Source organism: Saimiri boliviensis, chromosome 1 (genome assembly GCF_048565385.1).
Source record: "Saimiri boliviensis isolate mSaiBol1 chromosome 1, mSaiBol1.pri, whole genome shotgun sequence".
Classification (NCBI taxonomy): Eukaryota; Metazoa; Chordata; class Mammalia; order Primates; family Cebidae; genus Saimiri; species Saimiri boliviensis.
Window position 1 is genome coordinate 64,373,821 of NC_133449.1, and position 26,326 is coordinate 64,400,146.

General features: G+C 44.3%; 2 protein-coding genes and 1 pseudogene across 18 annotated transcripts in view; 2 read left to right on the plus strand and 1 right to left on the minus strand.

The window, feature by feature from the left end:
* The window catches only part of ALMS1 (ALMS1 centrosome and basal body associated protein), a 345,038-nt gene that overhangs the window by 44,840 nt on the left and 273,872 nt on the right, over positions 1-26,326 (minus strand). For 13 of the 16 annotated variants that reach the window (XR_012517383.1, XR_012517382.1, XR_012517374.1 and 10 more), the window contains one exon: positions 1,054-23,949. The gene's annotated coding sequence lies outside the window, so the exon portion shown is untranslated. The remainder of the gene's footprint in view (positions 1-1,053; positions 23,950-26,326) is intronic. The other 3 variants (XR_012517378.1, XR_012517375.1, XR_012517381.1) reach the window with 3 other exon arrangements.
* Positions 10,232-16,516, plus strand: LOC101031534 (EKC/KEOPS complex subunit TPRKB). Of its 2 annotated transcripts, XM_039461560.2 has the most exons (5): positions 10,232-10,413; positions 12,501-12,663; positions 14,182-14,304; positions 15,718-15,894; positions 16,430-16,516. In XM_039461560.2, exons 1-5 carry the CDS (start codon positions 10,232-10,234, stop codon positions 16,514-16,516), a joined length of 732 nt encoding a protein of 243 aa, XP_039317494.2. The 2 variants fall into 2 exon arrangements, with proteins under 2 accessions (XP_039317494.2, XP_074254407.1); XM_074398306.1 differs by lacking the exon at positions 14,182-14,304.
* On the plus strand, positions 22,521-23,214 carry LOC101053388 (N-acetyltransferase 8-like; annotated as a pseudogene).

Genomic DNA, 26,326 nt, shown 5'->3' on the forward strand with positions numbered 1-26,326 from the left:
CAAATCTTAAGACTATGACACTATCCCAGATACTCAACTAAATGACATTGCCTTTGCAGTTAGGGAAACAACTACTGAACTTGTGTGTGAATGAAAAGAACTGTACTCCCTGCATGACAAGAGATTATTTTGGAGACAGTTGATAAAAACCATACATCCTTTGAATTGTTAAGTCATAAAGAGGTATCAAAATTAACCAGATATCGTGGCTCATGCCTGTAATCCCAGCATTTTGGGAGGCTGAGGCAGGCTGATCACAAGAGCAAGAGATGGAGACCATCCTTGTCAACATGTTGAAACCCCATCTTTATTAAAAATAGAAAAATTCGCTGGGTATGATGAGGCATGCCTGTACTCCCAGCTACGCGGGAGGCTGAGGCAGGAGAATCACTTGAACCCAGGAGGCGGAGGTTGCAGTGAGCTGAGATGCACTCCAGCCTGGTGACAGGACAGAGGGAAACTCTTTCATAAGAGGAGTAGTGTATTCAGAAGTTTGTTGAACAGTCTGATTTATAGTAAAAGATTTTCTGTGACCTGGGTTGTGAAGTGTTCTATTAATGCCAGGCCATAGCCTTACATTCCCTCATGTTAGCACACCAGAGACCTGATGACCTGATTTTCTTTGGAATAGTTTTTCATAAAAGTTTGTTAATGTACCCAGTCATTTCCTTGTAAGGGCAAGACTTAACAAGGTAATACAGAAGTGCTAGAGATAGGTAACAGCTCTCAAACTCAGTGAGCTTCTGTAGGTGATTTGCATAATGTGCCCGTTGTAGGGAAAGATTGGTTTCAGCAGACACTACAAGCCATATATTACTGTGGTGCTTAGCAGGAATCACATAATTAAATGACAGAAGGCATGACTTGTCTCTGGATATTTTCTTAAAAAGCAGCTTCAGGTTTTCAGTTGGTTCACATATCCATTCAGGTCTGTTAATTAATCTGATAGGTTGGGCTGAGGAGGGGTGATTTTTATCCAGGTATAATGCACCCATGGTTCAGCTCCCGCCTAATAGATGAATGCATGGTCAGGAGGACCTCATAGAGTCTTACCCTTTGAGGGACTAGTTGGTGATCCAGTCCAGTCACCCTCCAGGTTTTAAGTAGGACTTGGTCTTCAGCCTGTAAGGGATGAAGTGGCACGTCCTGAGGAAGAAGCAAACTGATGAAGAGAAGTCAGTATTTCATTTAGCAATTTTAAATAATGTCTAATAGCTCCTTCCCTTTCTAAGATTTTATAGCCTGATCTTAGCCTCAAGGTGGGTAAGAAAAAGGTCTCTCATATATTATTTCTAAAGGGCTCAACTGGAGCTTGTTTCAGGGTATGACCCAAATCCTCAGCAGGAGAGAAGGTAGTACTTTGTCCCAAATTAGATTAATTTTCTGGCACATTTTAGCAGCAGTTGTTCTTTTTTTGAGACAAGAATCTTGTTCTGTCGCCCAGGCTGGAGTATAGTAGCATGATCCTTGCTTACTGCAATCTCCACCTCCCACATTCAAGCGATTCTTATGCCTCAGCCTCCCAAGCAGCTGAGACCACAGGCACACACCTCCACACTGTTACTTTTTTTGTATTTTTAGTAGCGATGGGGTTTTGCCATGTTGGCCAGGCTGGCCTCAAATAATCTGCCAGCCTTGGCCTCCCAAAGTACTGGGATTACAAGCATCAGCCACCACACCTGGTCTAGTTGTTCTTTAAATAGTTTGATTCGTTGTTTTAGTCTTTCCAGTGGGCTGTGGCTGTGCTGCGTGAAGTTTCCATTCAATGTCTAGAACTTGAGACACTTCCTGTACTACCAGAGAGACGAACACCACAGCATTGTCACTCTGACTCATCAAAGGGAGTTCATACTGGGGAATTATCTCTTTAGTAAGGCGTGGGTCACTTCGACTGCCCTTTCTGTTTGGATAGGGTATACCTCTACCCATCCTGTAAATGTGTCTACAAAAAAACGAAAAGATGGTTTTTGCACAAAAAGATGCATGGTAGCCTCCAGGTGCCTGTGGCATTATGGTGAAATTAACTTGCCAATTCTTGCATGGAGAGTCCCCTCAATGTTTTACCCCCAAAGGGGGCAGGGTCCAGTTTTAGTGCATGAAGCATGCATTGATGGATCACATTTTGGATGACCCGTTACATGTCTCGGCCAATCAAGTACTCATGTAGGCATTGAAGGGTTGCATCTCTTCCATAATAGATGCTTGGATGGAACTGGCTCACTATGTCTTTCAGGAGGGCACTGCAAACCAATATGATGTATTCTGGATTACATTTCCAGCTGGATGAGCCATTCCTTGGCTCACTTTAAATCTCCTTTGGCAAGGTTGGAACTTGGTCAGATCGACATGAGGTATTAGTGGGGTTAAGAAAGCCTCCAAGTCCAATGTTTCTACGGCTTTCTTGGCTGGCAGGTTGGCAGGTTGATTTCCTTTGACTATTCGGGAGTCTCCATTTTGATGGTTGGGACAATAGATGATAGCCACTGTTAGAGGGGCATTTACAGATTCTTTTTTTTTTTTTTTTTTTAATTTGAGATGCAGTCTTGCTCTGTCGCCCAGGCTAGAATGCAGTGGTGCAATCTCAGCTCACTGCAACCTCTGCCTCCTGGGTTCAAGTAATTCTCCTGCCTCAGCCTCCTGAGTTGCTGGGACTACAGTCACGTGCCACCAGGCCTGGCTAATTTTTGTATTTTTAAAGTAGAGATGAGGCTTCACCCTGTTGGCCAGGCTAATCTCAATTTCCTGACTTTAAGTGATCAGTCTGCCTCATCCTCCCAAACTGCTGGGATCACAGGCATGAGCCACACACCTGGCCAGTGTGGGTGCTTTTTAATTCATAATGCTAAATACTTAGTGAGCTTTTTACATCTCGCAGCTTATATGCTTCAGTTCTGGGATATTTTGATTTTATCACTTTTTTTGAGGGGGGTGTTTTATCAGCTGACTGTGGGATTTTCTGAAATGTACCTCTAAGTTTTTCTCTTATTTTCCATTTTTAACCTTTTGCCTTTTTTAAAATATTAGGAGGATTTTTTCAGCTTCATTTTCTACCTTTCTGTTGGCTATCTAAATTTTCTGCTATATATTTTTATCTGCCCTATGATTTTAATTTCTGAGAGCTAGCTCATTTTTTTTTCTGGAAAAAATGCTATTAGAAAAGTGAATTCATTATGTGTATCTCTCTAATGTCAATTATTTTTACATTTCCCTGAATCAACTGTTTTCTTTCTTCTCCTTCTCCTGTGTGTTTATACCTCTGTCTCTGCTCTTGGACATGTTCTTGCAATACCTGATGACCAAGTTTACTACTCATCTGTCCACACTTAACACTGAGGCACTAAAAGTTGATGATGGACGCTCTAGTCTTGCCATGGTGGAGTTGTAATAAGGTGGTTAGTCAGCTTGGTTTTTGTTTACGTTCCTCCTTCTGCACACATTTATTTTTCTCCATTCCGTGGGTTACCATCATTGAAATATTAATTTTTGTTCACCACAAACACTTCTACTATGGAAGGGAGGCACTTTCTAGAATCCTGTCAGAACTGCCTTTCCAATGTAATGCTAACAACTGCCCCAGAAATATGTCCTGAAAACAAGCTGATTTGTGTTTTCCCCTCTAGGAAATCTTGAAGAGCTTCTGGTCTTTAGAACCCATTTTCAGCTCCTTGTCAAGGCTTTCTGTGATCTGACTCCAAGCTGACTTTACAAAGCCCTGTACAGTATTCCACTCCGTATCTCAGGATGCCAGCCATTTCCTGAGTATGCTGTATTATTTGCGCTATGGCATCGTGTCCTTTGTCTTTCGGGTTGTTCTCTTGGCTGTAATTTCTCTCCTGTGGTCTCTGTGAGACCATTATTAAGCCCATCTCCTCAGTAAAGCCTTCTCTCCCACCCTACATTATCACAAACACCCTGCCCTTCCAGATGGATGATTCTCCTCTCAGCAAGGTACCTTGTGTCATTATTTAGCATTTGTTTCATTTATATCTCATCCTTTATGAAACACCAATTCTGGAGCACTGTCTCAGATTCCATCAATCCCATCAATCCCTCGAGCTTCTGCTGGCAGGTGAGGTGATGATCCAGAAGTATGGAGGAGTCAGCTCCCTCTGGAGGGCCTTGATCAGTGAAATGCAGAGGAGAGGAGGGAGCCTGGCAGGCAAACGCCCCTCCTGTCTCCCCACTGTGGACTCCTCTCAGCCATGGTTTTGCCTTGCATGTCTTCCAGAGAAGATGCACAGGTTGTTGGGAAAATGTGGTTGGCTAAGTAAATGCACTTGGCAAACAACACATGTGTCTTTGGGCTCACTGTGAAGGCTGTGGCGAGATAATGTATCACATCACATTGCTATGCATCATTCCTTCCTTCACTTACCTTTTTCCTCACCCCCACCTCTCTGTTCTCACATATCCCATACAAAATACCAGTGCTTTAATCCTTGCCTTGGGCTCTGCTTTCTAGAGGACCTAGGCTAAGACACACAGATATTTCTTTAAAAATCTGGCATTCATAAGCTTTTAATTGTTCAGCCATGTGTATGACAGCTGGAAGTAACAGATCACCCACTGGTTTGACATTGAAGTCCTACAAATACTTACACCTTTTACGAATATAGAAATGTCAGTTACACCCAACATAACAATTTCATTTTTGAGGTTATTTTCACAAGACATGGGAATCGTGTTTGGGGTCTGGGTATCTTACCTGACCCATTTGTTCAGATAACACTTCCAAGATTAGGTTCCTTTTAACACATGGTAATAGCTATGCATATTTATGCAAGTCAACATATTGCAAAGGAAAATAAAGATGATATCCTTTTGAAAGCTCTCATTTAAAACTTTGTCAAATTAGATCTTTTCAACTAATTTTATGATACATAACCCTTACAAGCCATAAAGGATCATTTTTATCTGAGATGACTTAAATAGTAAAATTCATCTTTTATTGTACAGTCTATGAGTCTGACAAATGCATAGTTTTTTTGTTTTGTTTTTTTTTTTTTTAAGAAATCTCACTCTGTTTCCCAGGCTGGAGTGCAGTAGCACAATCTCAGCTCACTGGAACCTCTGCCTCCCAGGTTCAAGCAATTCTTTTGCCTCAGCCTCCCAAACAGCTGAGACTATAGGCATGGGCCACCATGCCCGGGTAATTTTTGTATTTTTACTAGAGACGGGGTTTCACCATATTGGCCAGGCTGGTCTCGAACTCCAGACTTCGTGATCCGCCTGCCTCAGCCTCCCAAAGTGGAAATTTCAGGCGAGAGCCACCACACCCCGCTGACAAATGCATAGTTTCTACCATCACCACCACTACCACAATCAAAATATACAATAGTTCAACCAACCCCTAAAATTCCCTCATGGCATTTTGTAGCAATCTATTCCCACCAACCCCAGACTTTGGCAAATGCTGACCTATTTTCTGTCCCTGTAGTTTTGCCTTTTCTAGAATGTTGTATAAGTGGAATAATAGAGTAAGTAGCCTTTCGAGTGTGGCATAATACTTTTGAGATTCATCCATAGCTGCGCGCAGTGGCTCAAGCCTGTAATCCCAGCACTTTGGGAGGCCGAGGTGGGTGGATCACAACGTCAAGAGATCGAGACCATCCTGGTCAACATGGTGAAACCCCGTCTCTACTAAAAATACAAAAAATTAACTGGGCATGGTGGCACGTGCCTGTATTCCTAGCTACCCAGGAGGCTGAGGCAGGAGAATTGCTTGAACCCAGGAGGCGGACGTTGTGGTGAGCCAAGATTGCGCCATTGCACTCCAGCCTGGGTAACAAGAGCGAAACTCCATCTCAAAAAAAAAAGAGATTCATCCATGTTACTGAGTGGATCAACAGTTCATTCCCTTTTGTTGCTGAGTATGCTGTGGGTATACCACAATTTGTTTTCCATCTACCAGGTGAAGGATATTTGGGTTATTTACCAATACTTGAATTTAGAACAAAGCTGCCATAAACATTTGCATACAGTTTTTGGAGTGAATTCTTTTTATTTCCTTGTACTGGGAATGCTCTTGTGGGTTAAGTGTATATTTAATTTTATAAGGAACTGGCAAACTTTTGCAAAATGTCTGTACTACATATACCAGTTTAAAAAATGAAACTTGTAATTCTTGATCAATTGTTATGTCGGATGTAACTGACATTTCTATATGCTTAAAAGGTAGAAGGATTTGTAGGACTTCATTGTCAAATCATTGGGAGATCTGGTACTTCCAGCTGTCATACACATGGCTGAACAATTAAAAGATTATGACTGCCCGATTTTTAAACATGCATCCTCAGGAATAATGTATGAGAGCCCCAGTTGCTCACATCCTCACCAGTACTTAGTGTTGTCAGTTTTTTTTTAATTTTAGTGGTTCCAGTACAAAGATGTAGTGTCTTGTGTTTCTTAAACAGCCTTAGAGAAATAATTGATATGCAATATGCTGTATATTTTTATAAGTATAGATTCATTTGACATATACACATCCATACAGCCTGGCTGATGAATATATCTGATAAAGCGACACTGCAAACCCAAATGTCCTGGGCTGAATGGCACAGTTAGGAATGGGGCCAAGGTCTCTGATCCCCACCAGAGGCCAATGGCTCTATACTCCTGCCAAAATAAAATGGGGTCAAATGCAGTAAAATCCTAGTGCTTTGTGGGGCCAAGTTAGGAGGATCCCTTGAGCCCAGCACTTAAGAGACCAGCGAAAGCAATAAAGTTAGACCTCGTCTCTACAAAAAATTTAAAAACTAGCCAGGTGTCGTGGTGGGCTTCTGCAGTCCCAGCTGTGTGAGAGGCTGAGGCTGGAGGATTGTCTGAACCTGGGAGGCTGAGGCTGTACTCCTACCTGCAACCTGGGCAATGGAGAAAGAGCCTGTCTCAAAAAAAAAAAAAAAAAAAAAAAAAAAAAAAAAAAAAAAAAAAAAAAAAGATAAAATGGGGAAAGGCAAAAATTCTGACTTCTTTGGAGTTCTTGGATACTGAAGGCCACATGACAGTATTTCCAGGTTCCTTTAGGGGAAAAATTAAGCTGTTGACACCAGGAAGTTTGTGGATGAACTCAGTGACCCACAGTGCTTATCTGTGTCTGGTGCTTATCTGCTTGTTGGTGTGACCCTTTGGGCCATTTCAGGCGTCAGTTACGATGGTTCCCACCACTGAGTGCTTGATGTTTTGGTTGCTTGTGGCACAGAACATCACTGGCACTAGAGGGGCTATGATCCCTAACTGCTAAGGATTTAAGCCACAACCATGGGGCAATCACCCTATAGCTATCACTGTATCTTGCCATATTTTTACTGATTCATAGGCCATTGCCAACAGCCTAACCATCTGGTCAGGGGAATGGCAACAGTGACTGGACTATTAAACGATCCCATGTGTGAGGACAAGGACTATGGCAACAGCTTGCCTTTGGAAGGGACTCTATATGCCACTCATGTGGATGCTCTGACTACCACAGCTGCCCTTGAGAGGACTTATGTCATGTTTTTGGATACCCCATGGGATTTCAGTCTGACCAAGGAAAATCCTGACTGCCCAAGCAACATGACAGTAGGCACAGTATCATGCAGTACAATGGGTTTTCCATGCACTCTGTCATCCACAGGAGAAACTGAATGATGGAACAGCCAACTCATGAAGCAACTGAATAAAGGACATCAGGACAGCCTGCTAGTGGGGTGGTACCTCAATCTGACTAGGGCAGCATGGATACTAAGCACTGTACTCCAAGGGAAACACAGCACTGCACACATCTTGAGAAACACCGAACTTGGTGTGGATGCAGGTGGACCAGGTAACTGCCTGATTAGTCTGCATCTGTGTTGTACTTGAAAACCTGATGAACAGTGGGATACTGCACACTGGGCATGCTGGGGTGTCCCTAGATATTACTCTTGGAAATGAGTCATGCCAGTGGGCCAATAGCCTGAAGTCATACACCAGCCTTACTAGACACTTGTCAGAAAGTATAAGTGACCTTGGTTCATGTTCTTTTTGAGATTTTTGGTACCACACATAGGAGTCAGTGCTTCGGAAAAACAGATAAGAAATCTGTTCCTGAGCATGGCAGATACTGCTTCCTTTATTGCCACTTTCTTGGCAGTCCAACAGACATCTCTTAACTCCCTTGAGAATTTTTTTTTTTTGAGATGGGGCTTTATGCTGTTGCCCAGACTGCAGTGGCATGATCATAGCTTGCTGTAATCTCAAATTCCTGGGCTCAAGTGATCCTCACACCTCAGACTCCTAAGTAGCTCTGACTACAGATGCACACCACCACACTTGGCTATTTTTCTTAATATTTAGGAGAGATGGGGTGTCTCACTAGTTTGCCCAGGCTGGTCTTGAACTACTGGCCTCAAGCAATCCCCCTATTTCAACTTCCCAAAGCACTGGGATTACAAGCATGAGCCACCACACCTGGTCAAGAGGATTCTATTAAACAAAGGAATTACTCTAGACTTCCATTTACCAAACTGGGACAAGTGTGTTCAATTGTCAATAGCTGCTGCTGTACCTAGAGAACACCTCATGTATTCTAGAAACGTAGAGGGAGATCTGGGAGAGGCCCACTTGCTGTAGATATTGGGGCCCCTTTAAGGACCCTTTTTTTGACTGCTTTAGCAATTTGCTACCCGAATCACTGGATCCGGGACTAGGCTGCTCTTTCAGGCAGACCTGATCAGCTAATTGTGGAGTAGTCCTCTGGGGCCTAGTAAAACGCACTCTGGCTATGGCTTAACAATGTTTCACTGACATTGCGTCTGTCACAGTGTTAGGACGATTTGATAAGACAAACCTCTGCCTCCAGACACTAAGAGGTTGGTGGGCATATGAAATGGACTAGCTTTCCTAGGGTGGATAATCTGAATTAAGGGCACAGACCGCAGGACAGTTCTCCAGGTGGCCTTGGATCAACTTAGTTCTTTATCCTTTCTCACTTGTGGTTCTCTAGGATAACCGTGGAATGTGTTCGGAATATAGCAGCCTGTGATAAAGAGAGACTGACCAGAACAGCCTCTCGTCTCTCCTAGAAATAGAATGTCCTTCATGTTTTTGTTTGTTTTGAGACACAGTTTCGCTCTTGTTGTCCAGGCTAGGGTGCAATGGCGCAATCTCGGCTCACTGAAACCTCTTCCTCCCAGGTTCAAGCGATTCTCCTGTCTCAGCCTCCTGAGTAACTGGGATTACAGGCAGGTGCCATAACGCACGGCTAATTCTGCATTTTTAATAGAGACGGTGCGGGGTGGGGGGTCCGGTTTCTTCATGTTGGTCAGGCTGGTCTTGAACTCCTGACATCAAGTGAGCTGCCCAGCCTAGCCTCCCAAAGTGCTGGGATTCAGGCGAGAGCCACTGCGCCTGGCTGAATGTCCTTCATGTTTTAGCCCAGTGTGTCATGCCTCCCCATCTCTTCTCTCACTCCCCCAATTAGGCTGTCCTTGCATTGCTATTAAGAAATACCTGAGACTAGGTAATTTATATAGAAAAGAGGTTAAATGGGCTCATGGTTCTGCAGGCTGTACAGGAAGCATAGTATCAGCATCTGTTTGGCTTCTGGGGAGGCCTCAGGGAGCTTTTTCTATGGGCAGAAGGAGAAGGGAGGGCAGGCACATCATATGGTGAGAACTGGAGCAAGAGACAGTGTGTGTTGGCGAGTGCCACACACTTCTAAAGAACCAGATCACCCTAGAACTCACACTATTGCAAGGACACCAAACCATGAGAAATCCACCTACATGACTCAAATACCTTCCAGCAGGTCCCACCTCCAACAATGGGGACCACAATTCAACATGAGATTTGGCAGGGACATATATTCAAACTGTATCCATCCACTCCTGCACCCCCAAATCTCATGTCCTTCTCACACTGCAAAACATAATCATGTCTTCCCAGTCACCTCCTAAAGTTTTAGCTTGTTCCAGCATCAATCTCAAAAGTCCAAAGTGTCATAGGAGACAAGGCCCTGAAAAAGAACTACGAAACCTGAAGCAGCAAAATGCATGTAGAACTCATCTTGGTCAGTACTTTTCCTTGTACAGGAAGAAACCGAGGACGCCCAGCGCACCGCCCAACACAGGTTAAAACAGAGCAGAGACTCGAAACCTGACCTCAGCTTCCGGTCCCAGCCCACAGAGTCTTCAATTTCCTTCGTCGGAAGTGACATACGGCTCCCGTTCTCCTTCGCGTCCGTAGAGGTGACAGGCTGGAGAGGCGAAGAATGGGCGGGACGAGGGGCGGAAGCACCCCTCCTACCGGGACCCGGAAAAACATGGCAACCCCGAGCCGGCCTATCCGGAAACCGGCTCGAAGACGGGGAGACCGGGATTGGCCATCGCTTCCGGAAGTTATGAGTTTTGTTTCAGAGCGGGAGATCTTCCGAGACGTGCGGGGGACCGGATGGTGAGTTTTCCTTGTCCCCTAACAGGCCGGCTCGGGACGGGGAGGGTCCCGGCAGTTTTAATAGCGTCCTTGGGACAATGATTGCAGGTTCTTCAGCCGATGTTTATCAAGCGCCAAGGAGGCCAGCCTCCAGGAATGCAGTACGAGAATGATAGTCTGTCCCCTCAAGAAATATCAGTGAGGAGACATACAGCGGATAGGCGCACGATCCTTTAACGTTGTGATTGAGACCAAAAGGGAGCTAATCCTCAGACTAAAAAGAGCGCTAGTCCCGGGGTTCTGGGCGCTGCAGCAAACGGACTCCAAATGGAGTTGAAGGGAGGGAGGAGTGCGTCAGGCGGAGCTGAAGTGAGAGCGGGAACTACCTGTCGGATAGGGCAGAATCGGGGAGAAAACTTGGTGACTTGAGCTTAGAGAAGGCCATTGCGGCGGTAGCAGAAGAGGGAGGCAGGGACTAGATGTTACCGTATGGATCACCGTGACACAAAGTAGGCGCTTTATCACAAGAGAAGCAGAACGACTAGATCTGATGCACATTTTGAAAGGATCACTATAACTGCGGGGGAAGACTGGATTATAGGAGGGCAGGAATTGTGAGAAACCAGTTAGGAGGTCACCGCTGTAGATGAGAGGTGGTGACCTAGCCTACATATGGGAGAGAAGTGGACGTATCAAAAGTATATTCAGGAGGTGAAAATTCAGGACTTTATGGATTCCATACAGGATTTAAGTGACAGGTTGGATACTCAACGATGATTCCAAGTTTCTGGCCTGAGTGAGTGAATTACACTAAACAAGAACAAACTATTTTGAGATTTTCTAAGAGTTCTTCCCCACTCAGTGTTAAAACCACATTTTTTTCCTTTCTGATTATGTGTTCTCAGGTTTGTATGCTCACTGTAAAAATTCAGAATATGCATAACAAAATACTTCCTTTTGTATAAAGGACAATAAAAATCACCTCGGAATCTCACTACCCAAGATGGTCATATTTTAGTGTGTTTCCTTCATGTGTTTTTTAAAAATGTACGTATTTTAATATAAATGGGATGCTACTGATTATATCTTTATCCATTTTTTTCCCCTTAGCATGACTAATAATTCAACTGTGTGCCAGGATATTGTTCACAATTTTTTTTTCCTGTTTGAAACAAAAAAAAGTCAAATGTAATTCTAAGTAAGAGATAACATTAACTTTTTGGTGTGTTTTCTTTTTAATATTTGTTTAAAACAGGCGTCCCCAAACTAGGGCCCGCGGGCTGCATGCGGCCCTCTGAGGCCATTTATCCGGCCTCCCGCCGCACTTCAGGAAGGGGCACCTCTTTCATTGGTGGTCAGTGAGAGGAGCACAGTATGTGGCAGCCCTCCAACGGTCTGAGGGACAGTGAACTGGCCCCCTGTGTAAAAAGTTTGGGGACGCCTGGTTTAAAAGCTTTCTAAAAAGCTCACGATTTGGCCACAGTTTGTGTTGTTTTTCATTCAGATGTTTTTACTTAATGTTATTTATTGCCATTTTTACACCATCAAGACCACATGTTTTAATGGTTGTTAAAGGATGACACACCGCAGTCAGTTTGCAGGGGTTAGGGGAGGGACAGCAAGGGGTGGGGAGGGATAACAGGGGGAGAAATACCAGATATAGGTGATGAGGGGATGAAGGCAGCAAACCACCTTGCCATGTATGTACGTATGCAACAATCTTGCATGATCTGCACATGTACCCCAGAACCTAAAATACAATTAATAAAAAAAAAAGAGAGAGAGAGAAAAAAAATTCCTAACATTCTGCTCCTACTTGTCTGCTGGGGAAGCAGCTCTTCACGCATGCATCTCAGCCTGCTTTATCTGAATAAACAGCAACCAGCTAGGCCCCTTGGATTTTCCCCAGGAATGGCAGTGGAAGTAGAAACAGCTCAGCAGGGTTAGGAAGACAACATTTCATGAGGATGCCAAATGGGCTTTGGCGATTCTAGTTTAACACTTTTAATCATGTTACTGTCAAAGTTATTGTATATTTGTTAAGAAATGAGTTCTAATGTTAACTTTTAAACAAAAGAAATCTCTTGGTCTTTTCATTTTGTGTGCAGTAGAATCCTGCTTATCTGTGAAATGCAGTTAACACATCAGCTGGACCTATTTCCCGAATGCAGGGTGACCCTTTTGTTATTTAAAGATGTCAAAAATGCAAGAGATTTGAGAAGAAAGGCCATGGAAGGGACCATCGATGGATCACTGATAAATCCTATAATGGTAAATATAAATTTTAAGCATGAATGAGCGAGCTAGGTGCGGTGGATCTCACCTGTAATCCCAGCACTTTGGGAGGCTGAGGCGGGTGGATCTTCTGAGGTCAGGAGTTCAAGACCAGCCTCGCCAACATGGTAAACCCTGTCTTCACTAAAAATACAAAAAAATTAGCTGGGTGTGGTGGTGGTTGCCTGTAATCTCAGCTACTTTGGGAGTCTCAGGCAGGAGAATTACTTGAACCCAGGGGGTGGAGGTTCCAGTGAGTTGAGATCTCACCATTGCACTCCAGCTTGGGTGACAAGAGCAAAACTCTGTCTCAAAGAGCAAAAAAAGAATGAATGAGTTATACAGAGCATTTAAGTATACATTAATTTTTATGATGTTATAGGGTAGCCTAAAATTCTGTCACCTTTAGGGAAAAAATTCTTGTCTAAGTCAGATGCAGCCAACCTTGACTATAACAGTGAATTGAGGCAGAAGTGCCAGGTCCTGCCATAGGAAATAGGAAAGTTTGTAGTCTGGCTCTAACATGGGAAATGCCTTGATCTCTAGCTTCTCATCGGTAAAATGGGGATTCTTCACAAGAGTCTGCAGAGGACGCATAGTGTAGCAGTTAAAAGCACACACAGAGGCCAAGGTGAGCGATTGCTTGAGGCCAGGAGTTTGAGACTAGCCTGGCCAACATAGTGAAACCCTGTCTCTCCTAAATATACAAAAATTAGGTGGGCGTGGTGGTGTGTGCTGGTAGTCCCAGCTACTCGGGAGGCTGAGGCACAAGAATCGCTTGAACCTGGGAGGTTGCAGTGAGCCAAGATTGAGGTACTGCACTCCAGCCTGGGTGACAGAGCAAGACTCTGTCTCAAAAAAAAAGAAAAAGAAAAAAAGAAAAAAACACACACACACAAAGTGGGATCATGTTACCAGGACTTAATCCCAGAGCTACTACTTAGAACTTTGAACAAGACATAGCCAACCTTTATATACTGTGCATTGCATTCCTAGCATTGTTCCAATTGCTTTACATATACCAACTTGGATCTTCACAAGAGCCTTATGGAGCGAACTGTTTCATCTGTCTCTAACAAATAAAATGCTAAGGAACTTGTCTAAATTCCCTAGGTGATTGGTGACAGAGATGGTATTCAAACCCAGACATTCTTTGCCTCAATTTACTCATCAATTACATATTACTACTACTACTACTTCTACTATTACTATTACTACTGATATCAATTTCATAGGGTAGTTTTGAGGATTAACGAAAATAATACGAGTAAAATGTTTGGAATATGATCTTGGCCATAATATTAGCCTTCAATTAATGTGATTTAAAATAAGTTTCTTGCAGCTTTAAAATTCTGTGACTACCCAGGCCCTTGTGATAATACTTTTGAAAATATAGACCGTAAGAATTGTGATGAGGTAAAACAGCTTGACACTGGAGTTACCATGAGTTGCCAAGTGTTTTCACACACTGCAGATTCTCCATGTGTAATTAATTATTTTTGCTCTGTCTGGTAGATTGTAGATCCACTTCAGATAATTGTGGCAGCAAACAAAGCAGTTCACCTCTACAAACTGGTAAAAATGAAGACAAGAACTCTATCTACTGAAATTATTTACAACCTTTCCCCAAATAACAATGTAATGTGGAGTTTCCTATTTCTGTTGGCCTTTTCATAATAACATACGTGTTCCCCAGTGTGGGGTTGGAGGTGAAATTCCTGCAAGCCAGTGGTTAGTAATAAACCAGAATAATAGTGAAGAGAGCTCTGGACGGAGAGTTGAGGTTTAACCTTAACTGCCTCTTACTAAGACAGTTTACATATGAGTCAACAAAAATTTAGTCAAGTGAGGTTAATTTTATCTGTTGTTCTTACTATATAGGGTCAGGCAAACCCCTCAAGTATTTCTGCTTAAGAAGCTGACAGAAATCTAAATGATAAAACATTAGGCATGGATATTTTGTGTGCTGGCACACACATCTTTTCCTCTTCCCATAAACTTGAGTGTGGGATCCATGTCCTTTTCATATACCAGGAACTAGCTGGTACCTACAGCAGTCTTTAACACATCCTCATTCACACACCCAGTGCATAGGAAATATTTATAGTCATGCTTTTTCAATGCAGGTTATGGAGCTAAAGACATCCCACATGTAGCACATGAAAAAAATGAAATTATGCTGATGAGGTTTGAGCATTACTGCAGCTATTAATAACCAGGTACTAATGTCATCTAGAGAAAAGTTAGGAAACCTGTGGCATAGGTTAAAATACAAATGATTGATAAGTTGATAAAATGCAGTTATCTCAGCCTGGTAATAGAGTTGCCCAGTACCTGAAATAAGATTTACTAATTACTGTTTCCTTAAGATCACTGGACATAATTCAGGAAACTCTTGAATTCAGTAAACATCTGTTGAACTTTTCCCTGTTCCATTACAGTTCTAGGGGCAGAAGAAACAAATTTGTTCCTGAGGAGAGGCAGATAAACAAGACAGAAGTTAAAATGCCCTAAGATAAATGATATAATGGGAAATGAATTCAAATCTAGGGGTACAGCAATGAAGCCATTCATTTCAGAGGGAGGAGGGTGTAGTGGGGAGTGGCATCGGAACTGTGGAGCTTGAAGCACGTGTTCAGCAGCGAAGTCATGGGGAGATGGGACATGCGAGCAGAGGACCAAGCTTGGCCACAGGCAGAAAGGCATGAAATGTGACTGGACCCCCCAGGAAGGCCAGACTGGCCCGAAGGCAGAAGCGCCTGGCTGGAGGACTACTGGGCACCAGTGGGAGGTGGTGGTTTCATGCAGCGCCAAGAAGGCTGGGCTTGATTCCATAGGAACAAGGTGTGCCTTTAAGCAGGGAGTGCTTTCGAGGAAGTACCAATGGATGTTGGAAAGGAATCATTGGAAGTGAAAACCTAGGCAGTGAGAACTGTTAGGTCATGAGAAGTAAGAGCCTGACCAAGGAAGAAGGCAGATGAGGAAGTGTTTCAGACATAGGAAACAATGGTTAATTGCTTTGTTTTTTGTTGTTCCATTTTTTTCTCTTAGATTTCAGAGGCTCTGAAAAAATTTGGTATCTCAGCAAATGACACTTCAATTCTAATTGTTTACATTGAAGAGGGAGAAAAACAAATAAATCAAGAATACCTGATATCTCAAGTAGAAGGTCATCAGGTTTCTCTGGAAAATCTTCCTCAAATAACAAATATTACAGAAGTCAAAAAGGTTTGCCAGTCCAGGTTTTTATAAGGAGTGTGATAGATGAGCAGTAATGCTGATGCTGTTTGCCTGTTGATCACTAGGGCTCCTTTTTTTTTGAACTTTTGAGAAAGTTAATTTTTTTAAATTACTTAAAAATAATTATAGATACAAGAACTGGGAGGTGTGGGCTTATGTAACATATAATTACAAACTCAGCTGACATAAGTATTCTCCACATTAAGAAAGTTAATTCCTTTAAATATCAAACTTACATAGTATATTTAAAATGTAAAATAAATTTAGTATGAAGTTAATATCTAGATATGTGCTTTTTCAATGGATAGAAATTTGGTTTTTATATTCTTGAGTGTTCCCTCCATAGCAGCAATTTAAAGGGAATCCAAGTAATAAATTGCCATCGATTTTGAATATTTTATTCATTGTTATACCATGAACCCAATGATTGAATGAGGAATGATATCACTTACACATGTTTATATAATGGCAATTATTAGTGAATGACTATCAGCAAGTCATAATTTGTCTTTCATTTTTACAGATATATAAACTCTCTTCACAAGAAGAAAGTATTGGGACACTATTGGATGGTATCATTTGTAGAATGTCAACAAAAGATATTTTGTGAAATGTCAAAAATATTAACAGAAATTCTCGGCATTAAACATTGATTTTCCTTGCCTGATTATAAAACTAATGTATGTGCATTATAGAAAAGTTTAAATCACAGAATGGTATGAAAAACACTTCTAGTCCTACCACATATTATTTTAAAAGATAACCAGTTACTATTATTTGTTATTGCCTTCTAGAGTTCTGTTTCCACTCAAATATATTTTATTTTTATATAATTGGAATAAAAATTATACACTTATGGAATGCCTACAGTATACTAGGTTCTTGCCTTAGTGATTTTTTTTTTTTTAGAGATGAGGTCTCACTATGTTGCCCAGACTGGTCTCAAACTCCTGGACTGCAGGACTCCAGTGACTGGTCTCAAACTCCTGGACTCAAGTGATGCTTCTGCTGCACCTCCCAAAGTGCTGGGATTACAGGCATGAGCCACCCAGCTGCTTATTGTTATTGTTTTTGAATTTTTGCCTTGGTGATGTTATATCCATCAGCTCACCTCCCTCTCCTTACTTACCATGGCTATTCCAGCTCACCCCTTGCAAGCCCCTGTATCCTGGTTCTAAGTATTTTTCACTTGTAGGAACCCATTTAATTCTCACAGCAACTTTATGAGGTAGATACTGTTATTACCCCCATTTTACACACAAGAGCCAGGGTCAGCTCCTGTGCAGAGGCCTGGCAGATGCCTCCCGCTGCGGGTGGTCACTCACAGGGACACCTCGGCAGAAATCCCACCCTTCTTCCTGGCAGAGGCCCAGGTGGAAGTGAGGGTGTTCCTCATGAAAAGAAGAAAAGTTGTGCCAGGGGAACTCTGAGGGTGTACATGGAGCCTGGGCAAGGGGGTAGCCAGGGCCGCAGCAGGACTGATGCCCCTGCTCCCCAGGAACTCCCACCAACCCTACCTTTGCAGTGCCACTGCAAACCTGCCATTGTCCCTTGGCCTCTAAAAGGAAAGAGCCTGTGTGTGGGAGGGGGAGTCAAAATACAACCCCCAAGAAGTCAGACTCCAGCTGCTGAGGCAGGTCCGTGGCCCCAGCTGGGAGCCATGGCTTCCTGAGCACTCCCACCGCATCCCTGACCCTATCGGGTTATCACGAGAGAGCTCCATCTTCTTCCTCCAGGTTCACATTCACCTTGACCAACACCTGGCCCCTGGCAGGATCCTCATCTCCCAGTCTTCATTTTTCAGGGGTGCACTGGGCAAGCAGGGCCAGGCCTCTTGTGGTCCCCTGTAGTGGAAGGAGGTACAAGGTGGGATGGGGAAAGTGTAACTGCTACACTTGAGTGTCAGCAATGAAAGAGAATGAATTCTTTTTTCCAGTCAGTATGGAGTCCAGAAGTCCTGGGTTTAAGTTCTACTGATGAACTGGGTGCCTGAGGAGTGTGGAAGGCCTAGGCATAGATTCTAAACTCCTTCCCAGCTGCCTAACCCCAAAGTCTGTCCTCTAACGGTGCAGAAATAGAATTACAATCAATCTATCCCAGCAAGCCTCTGCAGAGGTAGAAGAGGAAGAAAACACTTTCATTACCAAAGAGGCATTAACCCAGAGTGAGATGCATGTCACAGGCAATGATCCACTAAGGCACTGCAAAGACAAATCTCATCGCTAAACTAGCCAGTGGGTCCAGCCCACTGCACACTGCACACGTTCTCAAGAAAAGCCATGCTTAGTCAGGGGACTGCACAGCACCTTTGGTCACAGCCATTTCATTGGAGATTCAACCTCAATTTACCTGACCGCCTGTGTTTGCTAATTACCTTGTTACAAAGGAAAATAAACTCTTATCTTTATGTCAGGAGGTAGATTTACCACTCAGAGTGGATGGTAGGCTCCCACCGAGGCTGGCAGATAGGACCCTGGCTGCCCTGATGACGGCATTTCAAAGACTGGGCTCCCAGGTCCCTCAGGAACACAGTCCTGGGTTACAAAGCTGAGAAGAGCCTTATTTCACTGTCAAAAAGCTTTGCATGCCCCTCAAAGGAGCAGAGGAAGGATTTACAATGACAAGTTTTCCAAAGAAAATGCTCTAAGAAAAGGGAGAGAGGACACCGCTTCCTTTGTCTTTAACAGGGAGAATTAAGCCTCTTTGTTGTCTTTTTTCTTTTTTTTATTGCCCTAACACTGTTTCTGAGAGCAGTGTTCTGTGACTCCTCAGTTGTACCACCAGTTCTTCTGAGCCCAACACAGGGTCCTTGAGTGAAATTTTTTTTTCTTTTAATAAAAAACCACCCAGCTTGCTTAGTATTTTTATAAATCTGCATATTCCCTTCTTATGTCCCATAAGACACCTTTAGCTCTGAGGAAGTGAGGTGAGGTGTGGTTAAGGCAGCTCCCCAGGCTGGGTTGCTGCTCTCCCCCTGCCCCTCACATAGGCTTCCGGGGGCACCCTGCACTGTTGCAAAGCAAGACCTGACTATGAAAGCTTCACATGCAGGCCAGACACACGCATCTTGGGGTTTGCACTTCCGGCATTATCTGCAGCAAGTGCTCAGTTGCAGGCTGGCTTCCCGGGAGGCTCCAGGACCCATCCCTTTATTTAAGAATTGAGAATGAACTGGAACTGAGGACTTTTGAACTGGAAGACATTTCAGAAGTGATCAAATTTAATAGTTTCCAACCTTTTGGGATCGCAGACACCTTTGGAGATCTGATGTAGAAAGTGAGTCCACAAATCTGCAAGCCACTGCGAGTTTAAGGAGCCCCTGAGGTGCCCACGAAGCCCTTCACATTTAGCTCAGTAAAGCTGCAGCTGAGCCCTGTCTCCCGAGGCAGAGGTCTGAGCTTTTAGTGGGAAAAACAGCACCCACGTCACAGCAGGCGGCAGAAGCTCACTGGCTACGCCAAGTCTGATTAAGAAACTCTGGTGAACGTTGTTTTGTTTGGTTTGGTTTTGAGATGGAGTCTCACTCTGCTTCCCAGGCTGGAGTGCAGTGATGCTAACTTGGCTAACTGCAACCTCTGCCTCCTGGGTTGAAACGAATCTCCTGCCTCAGTCTCCCAACTAGCTGGGACTAACAGGTGCATATCACCACACCCAGTGAATTTTTATATTTTTAGTAGAGACGGGGTTTCACTCCATTGGCCAGGCTGATCTCAAACTCCTGACCTCAGGTGATCTACCTGCTGGGATTATAGGTGTGAGCAACCACACCCAGCTCTGGTGAGCATTTTTGAGAGGCTGCATTTTAGAGGCTTTGTTTGAGGTTTTCCATGTGGCTGATCAGTTCTATGTTCAAGGCTGGCTGCCAAGAGTGGACTGGAATTGCTGGGGCTACACATCAGCACTGCAGAGAGGCAGACGAACTGCAACAATAGTCTCTTCCCATGAATACAACAAAGTCTCAGTGACAGAAGCCTCTGTCCCTGACCACAAAGTGTCCTGTCCTCCCCTCTGTGGGCTTCTGAAAGGAACAGAAAGGGCCAAGGCCAAACCCGCACCTGCACCTGGGGAAAGAATCTCAGCAGAATTCAGGTGGCCCACAGCTCCCTTATCCTATGAACCATGGAGTTCAGGGTTCAGGAAAATCCGGCCACGCACCCTGCACCGTGCTGTGAGACTGTCTAAAGTTCTGCAATCCTGAGACCCCAACCAATGGAACAGACCCACTCTTAGTCAAGGGGACCCAATGATGGAAGGGGAAGTTGGAGAAACTTCATGAGAGCCTGTACCTTTGGAGTATAGGCCCCCAAACTGACCAGCATGAATATTAAAGTACACATCATTAGATTATTCAGAACAGAGTCTGTGACAATCAGGTACAGATTATGAACAACACCTGCGGCCATGCAAAGCAAAAATTAACACACACCCTGGAAACCACAGAATCTCCTTCAGTGGGTTTTAAATTGACCCAGGACTGTGTCTGACTTACCTCCCTGACTCTGGGACAGCATCACGTGGCAGACGCAGACTCTTTCTCTCTCTGAAATGAAGCATTCATTTGTACTGACTTTATGTCTTTAGACAAAGCTGAACTCTTTCAACCAATTGCCAATCAGAAAATCTTTGAATCCACCTGTGACCTATAACGACCTCCCCCGACCCCACTTCACGATATCTCACCTTGTTAGGCTGAATCAATGTACATCTTCCATGGGTTGATTTATGATGTTACTCCAATTCCTGTCCCCTCAAATGTGTAAAACGACTGCCCCAGGCAAAGTTTTTCAAGACCCCTTGAGACTTCTCCAGGCCATAGCCACTCATTGGCTGAGAAGATACCCCTATCAGATAATTTAAGAGCTTGGTGCTTTTGTTAACAAGCCCAGCCAGAGGACTTGGCACACCCTTTGCTCAACTTGGGAATTCCCAAACCGGCTACAGGCCCCGCCTTCCCCTCCCAACCAGCACACGCTTTATCTCACCATCAGCTCCACCTGTGCTCACCTGGGTGGGCCTCTGTCGGCTGCTGATCTGCACCTGTTTCCCTTCCCTCCTGACTGCAGGGCGCCCCCTCTGTGGGCAGTGCTCACTGTCACTCAGCTCTTGGGTTCCTGAGCTCCCTGGAATCTCCATCTCTATGGGGTGCTGGTATCCTCGGGCCAGGACTCCTTTAGTATAACCTGGCACCTGCTATGAAATGTACATCTAGTCCCCAGAAAGTGTGACTGAGTCCCCATGTAAACCTTCTGTCACCTGGACTGCGGGGCATAGCCCCCACCTTTCTACTGGTGGTGAGCAAGGAAGCAGACAGCTTCAATTGGGCTGGCAAACACCTAAGTCCTATACGGTGCCAGTCCTGTGAGAAAGCTGATGCTACCCACAGAATGACAGGAAAACACCAGGTCTAACCCACTTTCAGGTCACCCTGTATTATCTTCCTAGAGTTGGTGGTTTCCTGCACCGTTAGATCACCTCTATTACTTAAGGTAATTTTAGGTGCCTTTTTGATACCTGCAATGTAAAACTCCTGTCAAGTTCACCCTCCTAACACAGTTATTCTGGATGTGACATCTCCACCATTGTCCTGTTCCCAGAGCCACATCAGGGGTGTCCTCCTGGGTGGCAGCCACACCTCTGACATCTGGTGCCTTCATGCCAAGCCCAGGCCTGGCACACTGCAGACCCTCAGCCTGCCAGGCTCTCCTGCCCCGGGCTCATTCCCTGCGCCCACATAGAGGAATGCACTCCCTGCTGTGTAACAGCCCAGCTCTTTGATCCCCTGGTTTATGATTACCAAAACTTCAGGAACCAACCAATGAGGGGGCAGCTAGCCTGCTTTCCAGGGATGGTTGGGCCATGGACACTATCTTCTGGATGCCAGTGAGTGGCTGAGAGCTGAAGCTCCCTGGACACTCAAGGCTTTTGTGGTGACAGGTGAGGGGACATGGGTGGAAGGACAGGCCTCTCAGCCTGCACCTTCCTTGGGATCTGGAGGCTGGGCTGTTTTTTGTGCTTGGCCCTTATGCTCCCCTCAGCAACCTAAACATTTGTTATCAACGGGGAAGGAGTCTTTGCGGAAACTCGTGTTTGGATACAGGTTTTCTGCAACGTATGGTCCTTGGAGAAAGACCAAAGGGTTGGATATGTGGCCTGCCTGTGGTAGGTGCGCTCTCAATGCACCAAGAACCTGAGAGATCCAGGAAAGGGGAACACAGGGAGGAGAAGTGAGTAGTTCATTTATGAAGGCTTTATAAAAGTTATTTTAGTCAATCTTCAAAACAACCCTAGAAGACAGGTTTTCTTCTCCTCTGTTCTATAGATGAAACAGAGGCTCAGAGAGGGTATGCAACATGCCCGAGGTCACACAGCTAGAAAGGAATAGAACCAGATTCCAGTGCAGGTCTTTCTGACCCTACCTTCTGCCAGTGGCAGAGGCCTGCTTCCTCATGGGCAAAAGCAGAAAGACACACCCTTGAGCAGGTTGCCCTGTTCCTGGAAGCCTGGAAGGCATGCAGAGACTCATATGGTTTCCTCTCTCTTCCTCAGGACTGCTGTAAAGGTGTGCGGGGAGTCTAGCTCTCCCTTCTGGACTTTGAGATTTCAGAGACAGAAGTATGCCCATGGCTCCTTTTCACATCCACAAATACCGAGAGAGCAACCACAAGTGTGTCATGGGCTTCTTCTCCATGGGGGTGAATGAGCACACCTTGACCACCTTCCTCCAATTCCTGAAGCTGCCCCGAGTCCTTGTGCTCTTACCCAGGGGTCCCCTCACACTACTCCTGCTCTCTGGCTCCTGGCTCCTCATGGTGTTCAGCCTCAGCCTCAGCCTCCTCCCTGCCCTGTGGTTCTTTGCCAAACATCCCTGGAGGAAATACGAAGACAGGACACTGCACACAGACATGTCCGACATCACCAAATCCTACCTGAGTGAGCGAGGCTCCTGCTTCCGGGTGGCAGAGGCTGAAGAGAAAGTGGTGGGCATGGTGGGAGCTCTGCCCGTTGATGATCCCACCTTGAGGGAGAAGTAGGTGCGGCTGCTTCACCTCTTTGTGGATATTGAGCACCGTCGTCAGGGGACAGCAAAAGCCCTGGTCAGGACTGTCCTCCAGTTTGCCTGGGACCAGGGCTACAGTGAAGTTGTCCTTGGCATGAATACAGTGCAGTTCTCTGCCCTGGCCCTCTACCAGGGCATGGGCTTCCAGGAGACAGGTCAGTCCTACCTCACCATGAGCGGGAGGTTAGTGGCTGTTCCTATAGTTCATTTCATCTACCACTTCCCTTCTGCTCAGGCAGGGGGTCTGTGATCTCTTTGTGTATTGATCAGAATAGAGTCCACTCTGCTGTAGCAGTAAGCAGTCCCCAACCTTCCAGTGCAATGACACAATAAAAGCTTATTGTCCATTCTCATCTGAGTCCCTTGTGTTTGATTGTGGGGTGGCTTCTGGGGTTCTCCTTCTTTCAGTCTTTTTGGGAAAAAGAAAATAATCCTTGACATCATTACTGCAATCAATGTCAGTTACCCACAGGACAAGCAAGCCTGCAAATCTCCAGGAGCCTTTTTTAATCCAATTCAAACTGTTGGGATGCAGCTGGGGAAGTTTGGGACAATGTGAACATGCTTCCATGTATCTGTGATTGTTGTAGCTGGATAGGACCTGCGCTGTTGCAAGACGACAAACAAAAAATCCTGGCCATATTCATGGGGCTTGGAACAACTCTGATGGGGATGTTTGGCACACATTGGTCTGATGCATCTTCAGAATGAAATTCTGAACTGACACCTGCATGTAATTTTGATGTAAGATAAAGAGGGCTGGGAATAGCTAAAGAAAGGGAAGAGCTGCAGAGAGCGCTCTCCAGTAAAGAGCAGACTCAGACACATAAACTAGGACAGACACCAAACACCTGCAAGGCTCCTGGAGTCCTGAGTGAGTGCAGCATTGCAAAGAGTATTGAAGAGTACTGAAGACCTTTCAATTATGTTCAGAGCAAGTAGAGCAATGAAAGCGGTTTCAGGGATTACAGATGATACTGGACTGACTGTTGGTGGATGATAAAAAGATAGACAATATATAGTTGAACAAACAGTACCATGTAAAATAGTATTTTTTAAACTTGCACATTATAATATCTCTGGAAGAGGGTGAGGGTGGCTAATACAGAATAATGAATTGGAGTCTTTGGGGGAGAAATCTGGACATCTATATTTTGAATAAATGTTACGAAATTTTCTACTTAGGTCTGGTGGAGGTGAATTAAAGTCCAAATGAGGATAGGAAACTGAGAGTGTCTGACCCCTTGAATTAGATAAACTATATTCCAGGGCCTTCAGGAAACTTCCAACAGAATCCCGGAGCAGAAGAGCTATGTTAAACATAGAGGACAGGACCTGCTTTCATTTATAGAAAGAATAGACACTGAAAACTTGTGGGTTTAATACTGATGACTCATTAAGTTTAGGCTGGACCAACAATCTGAGAATTTTCAAGGAATTTGAGGTCAAAGAAAAGATTAGCAAATTTCAGCTGAGCTCTGTAAGGCAGGCAGAATAAGTCCTGCCTGATTAATCTTGTTTGCCCTAGTAGACATGGTCACTGACTGATTGACAAAAATAATGTGTCGTAGAGTACATCTAGAATTGAATAAAATGACAAAATATTTCATGGTATCTTTGAGGGCAAGATGGAGTCACATGCGTTGCACGATAATACAAGTTGATAGAACCATAACTGGTTGAACCAACCTGACCAAAATGTAATTTCAACACAGACAGATGCCTTTACTGAGGAGTACATCTTACATTTGACAACAAATATTTGCTAAGCACCTGCTGTGTGCCAGTCACTGGGTTTGGCTCTGGCTATTCCTTCTTAGGATTTTACACATCAATGTCGTGGAGATATGGAAATTTCCACACAATGTGCATCTGTGAGTCCCTGAGTGTCTGTCAGGGTCCCAAGTTATAATAGGAATGACGGACTAACTCTAGTGAGAAGATGTTTAGTCGGGATAATTGTAAAGGTTTGCATATCAGGGAGGAGGAATGGCAGCAACTTTGATGCAGGAGAAAATGCTCCATGTCTGGAGTCCAAAGACCTAAGCTGGTCTAAGATCTTCTCTTTCTTAGCTGTCTCTACTCAAGAAAGCCATAGCCACTTTCTGCCTTTATATACGAACACAGGTGCATAGGGACATGGACAAAGACAAGCACTGCCATGTTCCGTGGTGCTGGAGAGCTAGCAGCAACCTGGGTGACCATCACAAGGAAGTTCATAGCTAAATGGGTAGATGCACTCTATGGAGCATTATGCAATGATTAGAAACCTGAGTTACATGTATTTATAGCAATGTAGATAGATCTTGTCAATACAAAACTTAGGAAACATATTAAAAATAATGCTATACTTTTTATATATGTTGATAGTTCATTCATATTTACAAATTATGTATTTTAAAAATTTTATGTAAATTCAAAGATATGTAGTAAGATGGTTGCCAACGGGGAGACAGAAATGAGGATGGGATGTGGCAATAAAATTTAAAAAGAGAAGTCATGAACTGAGGAGTACATTTCACTCAACCCTTGGCACCTGAGGTTAAAAAAAAATTCCACTTTATCTTGGCATAGAAATGATACACCATGGAATACTATGCAGCCATAAAAACAGATGAGTTCATGACCTCTGCAGGGACATGGATGAATCTGGAAACCATCATTCTCAGCAAACTAACACAGGAACAGAAAACCAAACACTGCATGTTCTCATTCATAAGTGGGTGTTGAACAATGAGAACATATGGACACAGAGAGGGGAACATCACGCACTGGAGCCTGTTGGGGGTAGGGGGCTAGGGGAGGGAGAGTATTAGGAGAAATACCTAATGTAGATGATGAGTTGATGGGTGCAGCAAACCACCATGGCATGCAGCAAACCACCTATGTAACAAACCTGCATGTTCTGCACATGTACCCCAGAACTTAAAGTATAATTTAAAAAAAAGAAAAGGCCGGGCGCGGTGGCTCAAGCCTGTAATCCCAGCACTTTGGGAGGCCGAGATGGGTGGATCATGAGGTTGAGAGATCGAGACCATCCTGGTCAACATGGTGAAACCCCGTCTCTACTAAAAATACAAAAAATTAGCTGGGTATGGTGGCGCGTACCTGTAATCCCAGCTACTCAGGAGGCTGAGGCAGGAGAATTGCCTGAACCCAGGAGGCGGAGGTTGCGGTGAGCGGAGATCGCGCCATTGCACTCCAGCCTGGGTAACAAGAGCGAAACTCCGCCTCAAAAAAAAAAAAAAAAAAAAGAAAAGAAAAGAAAAGAAACTACATATAATAATTCTCTAAGCCTATTATTTCTTGATGCTTCTAGAAGGATTCATTATGACTGGATTGAAGGTTTGAAAGGGTCTTTTA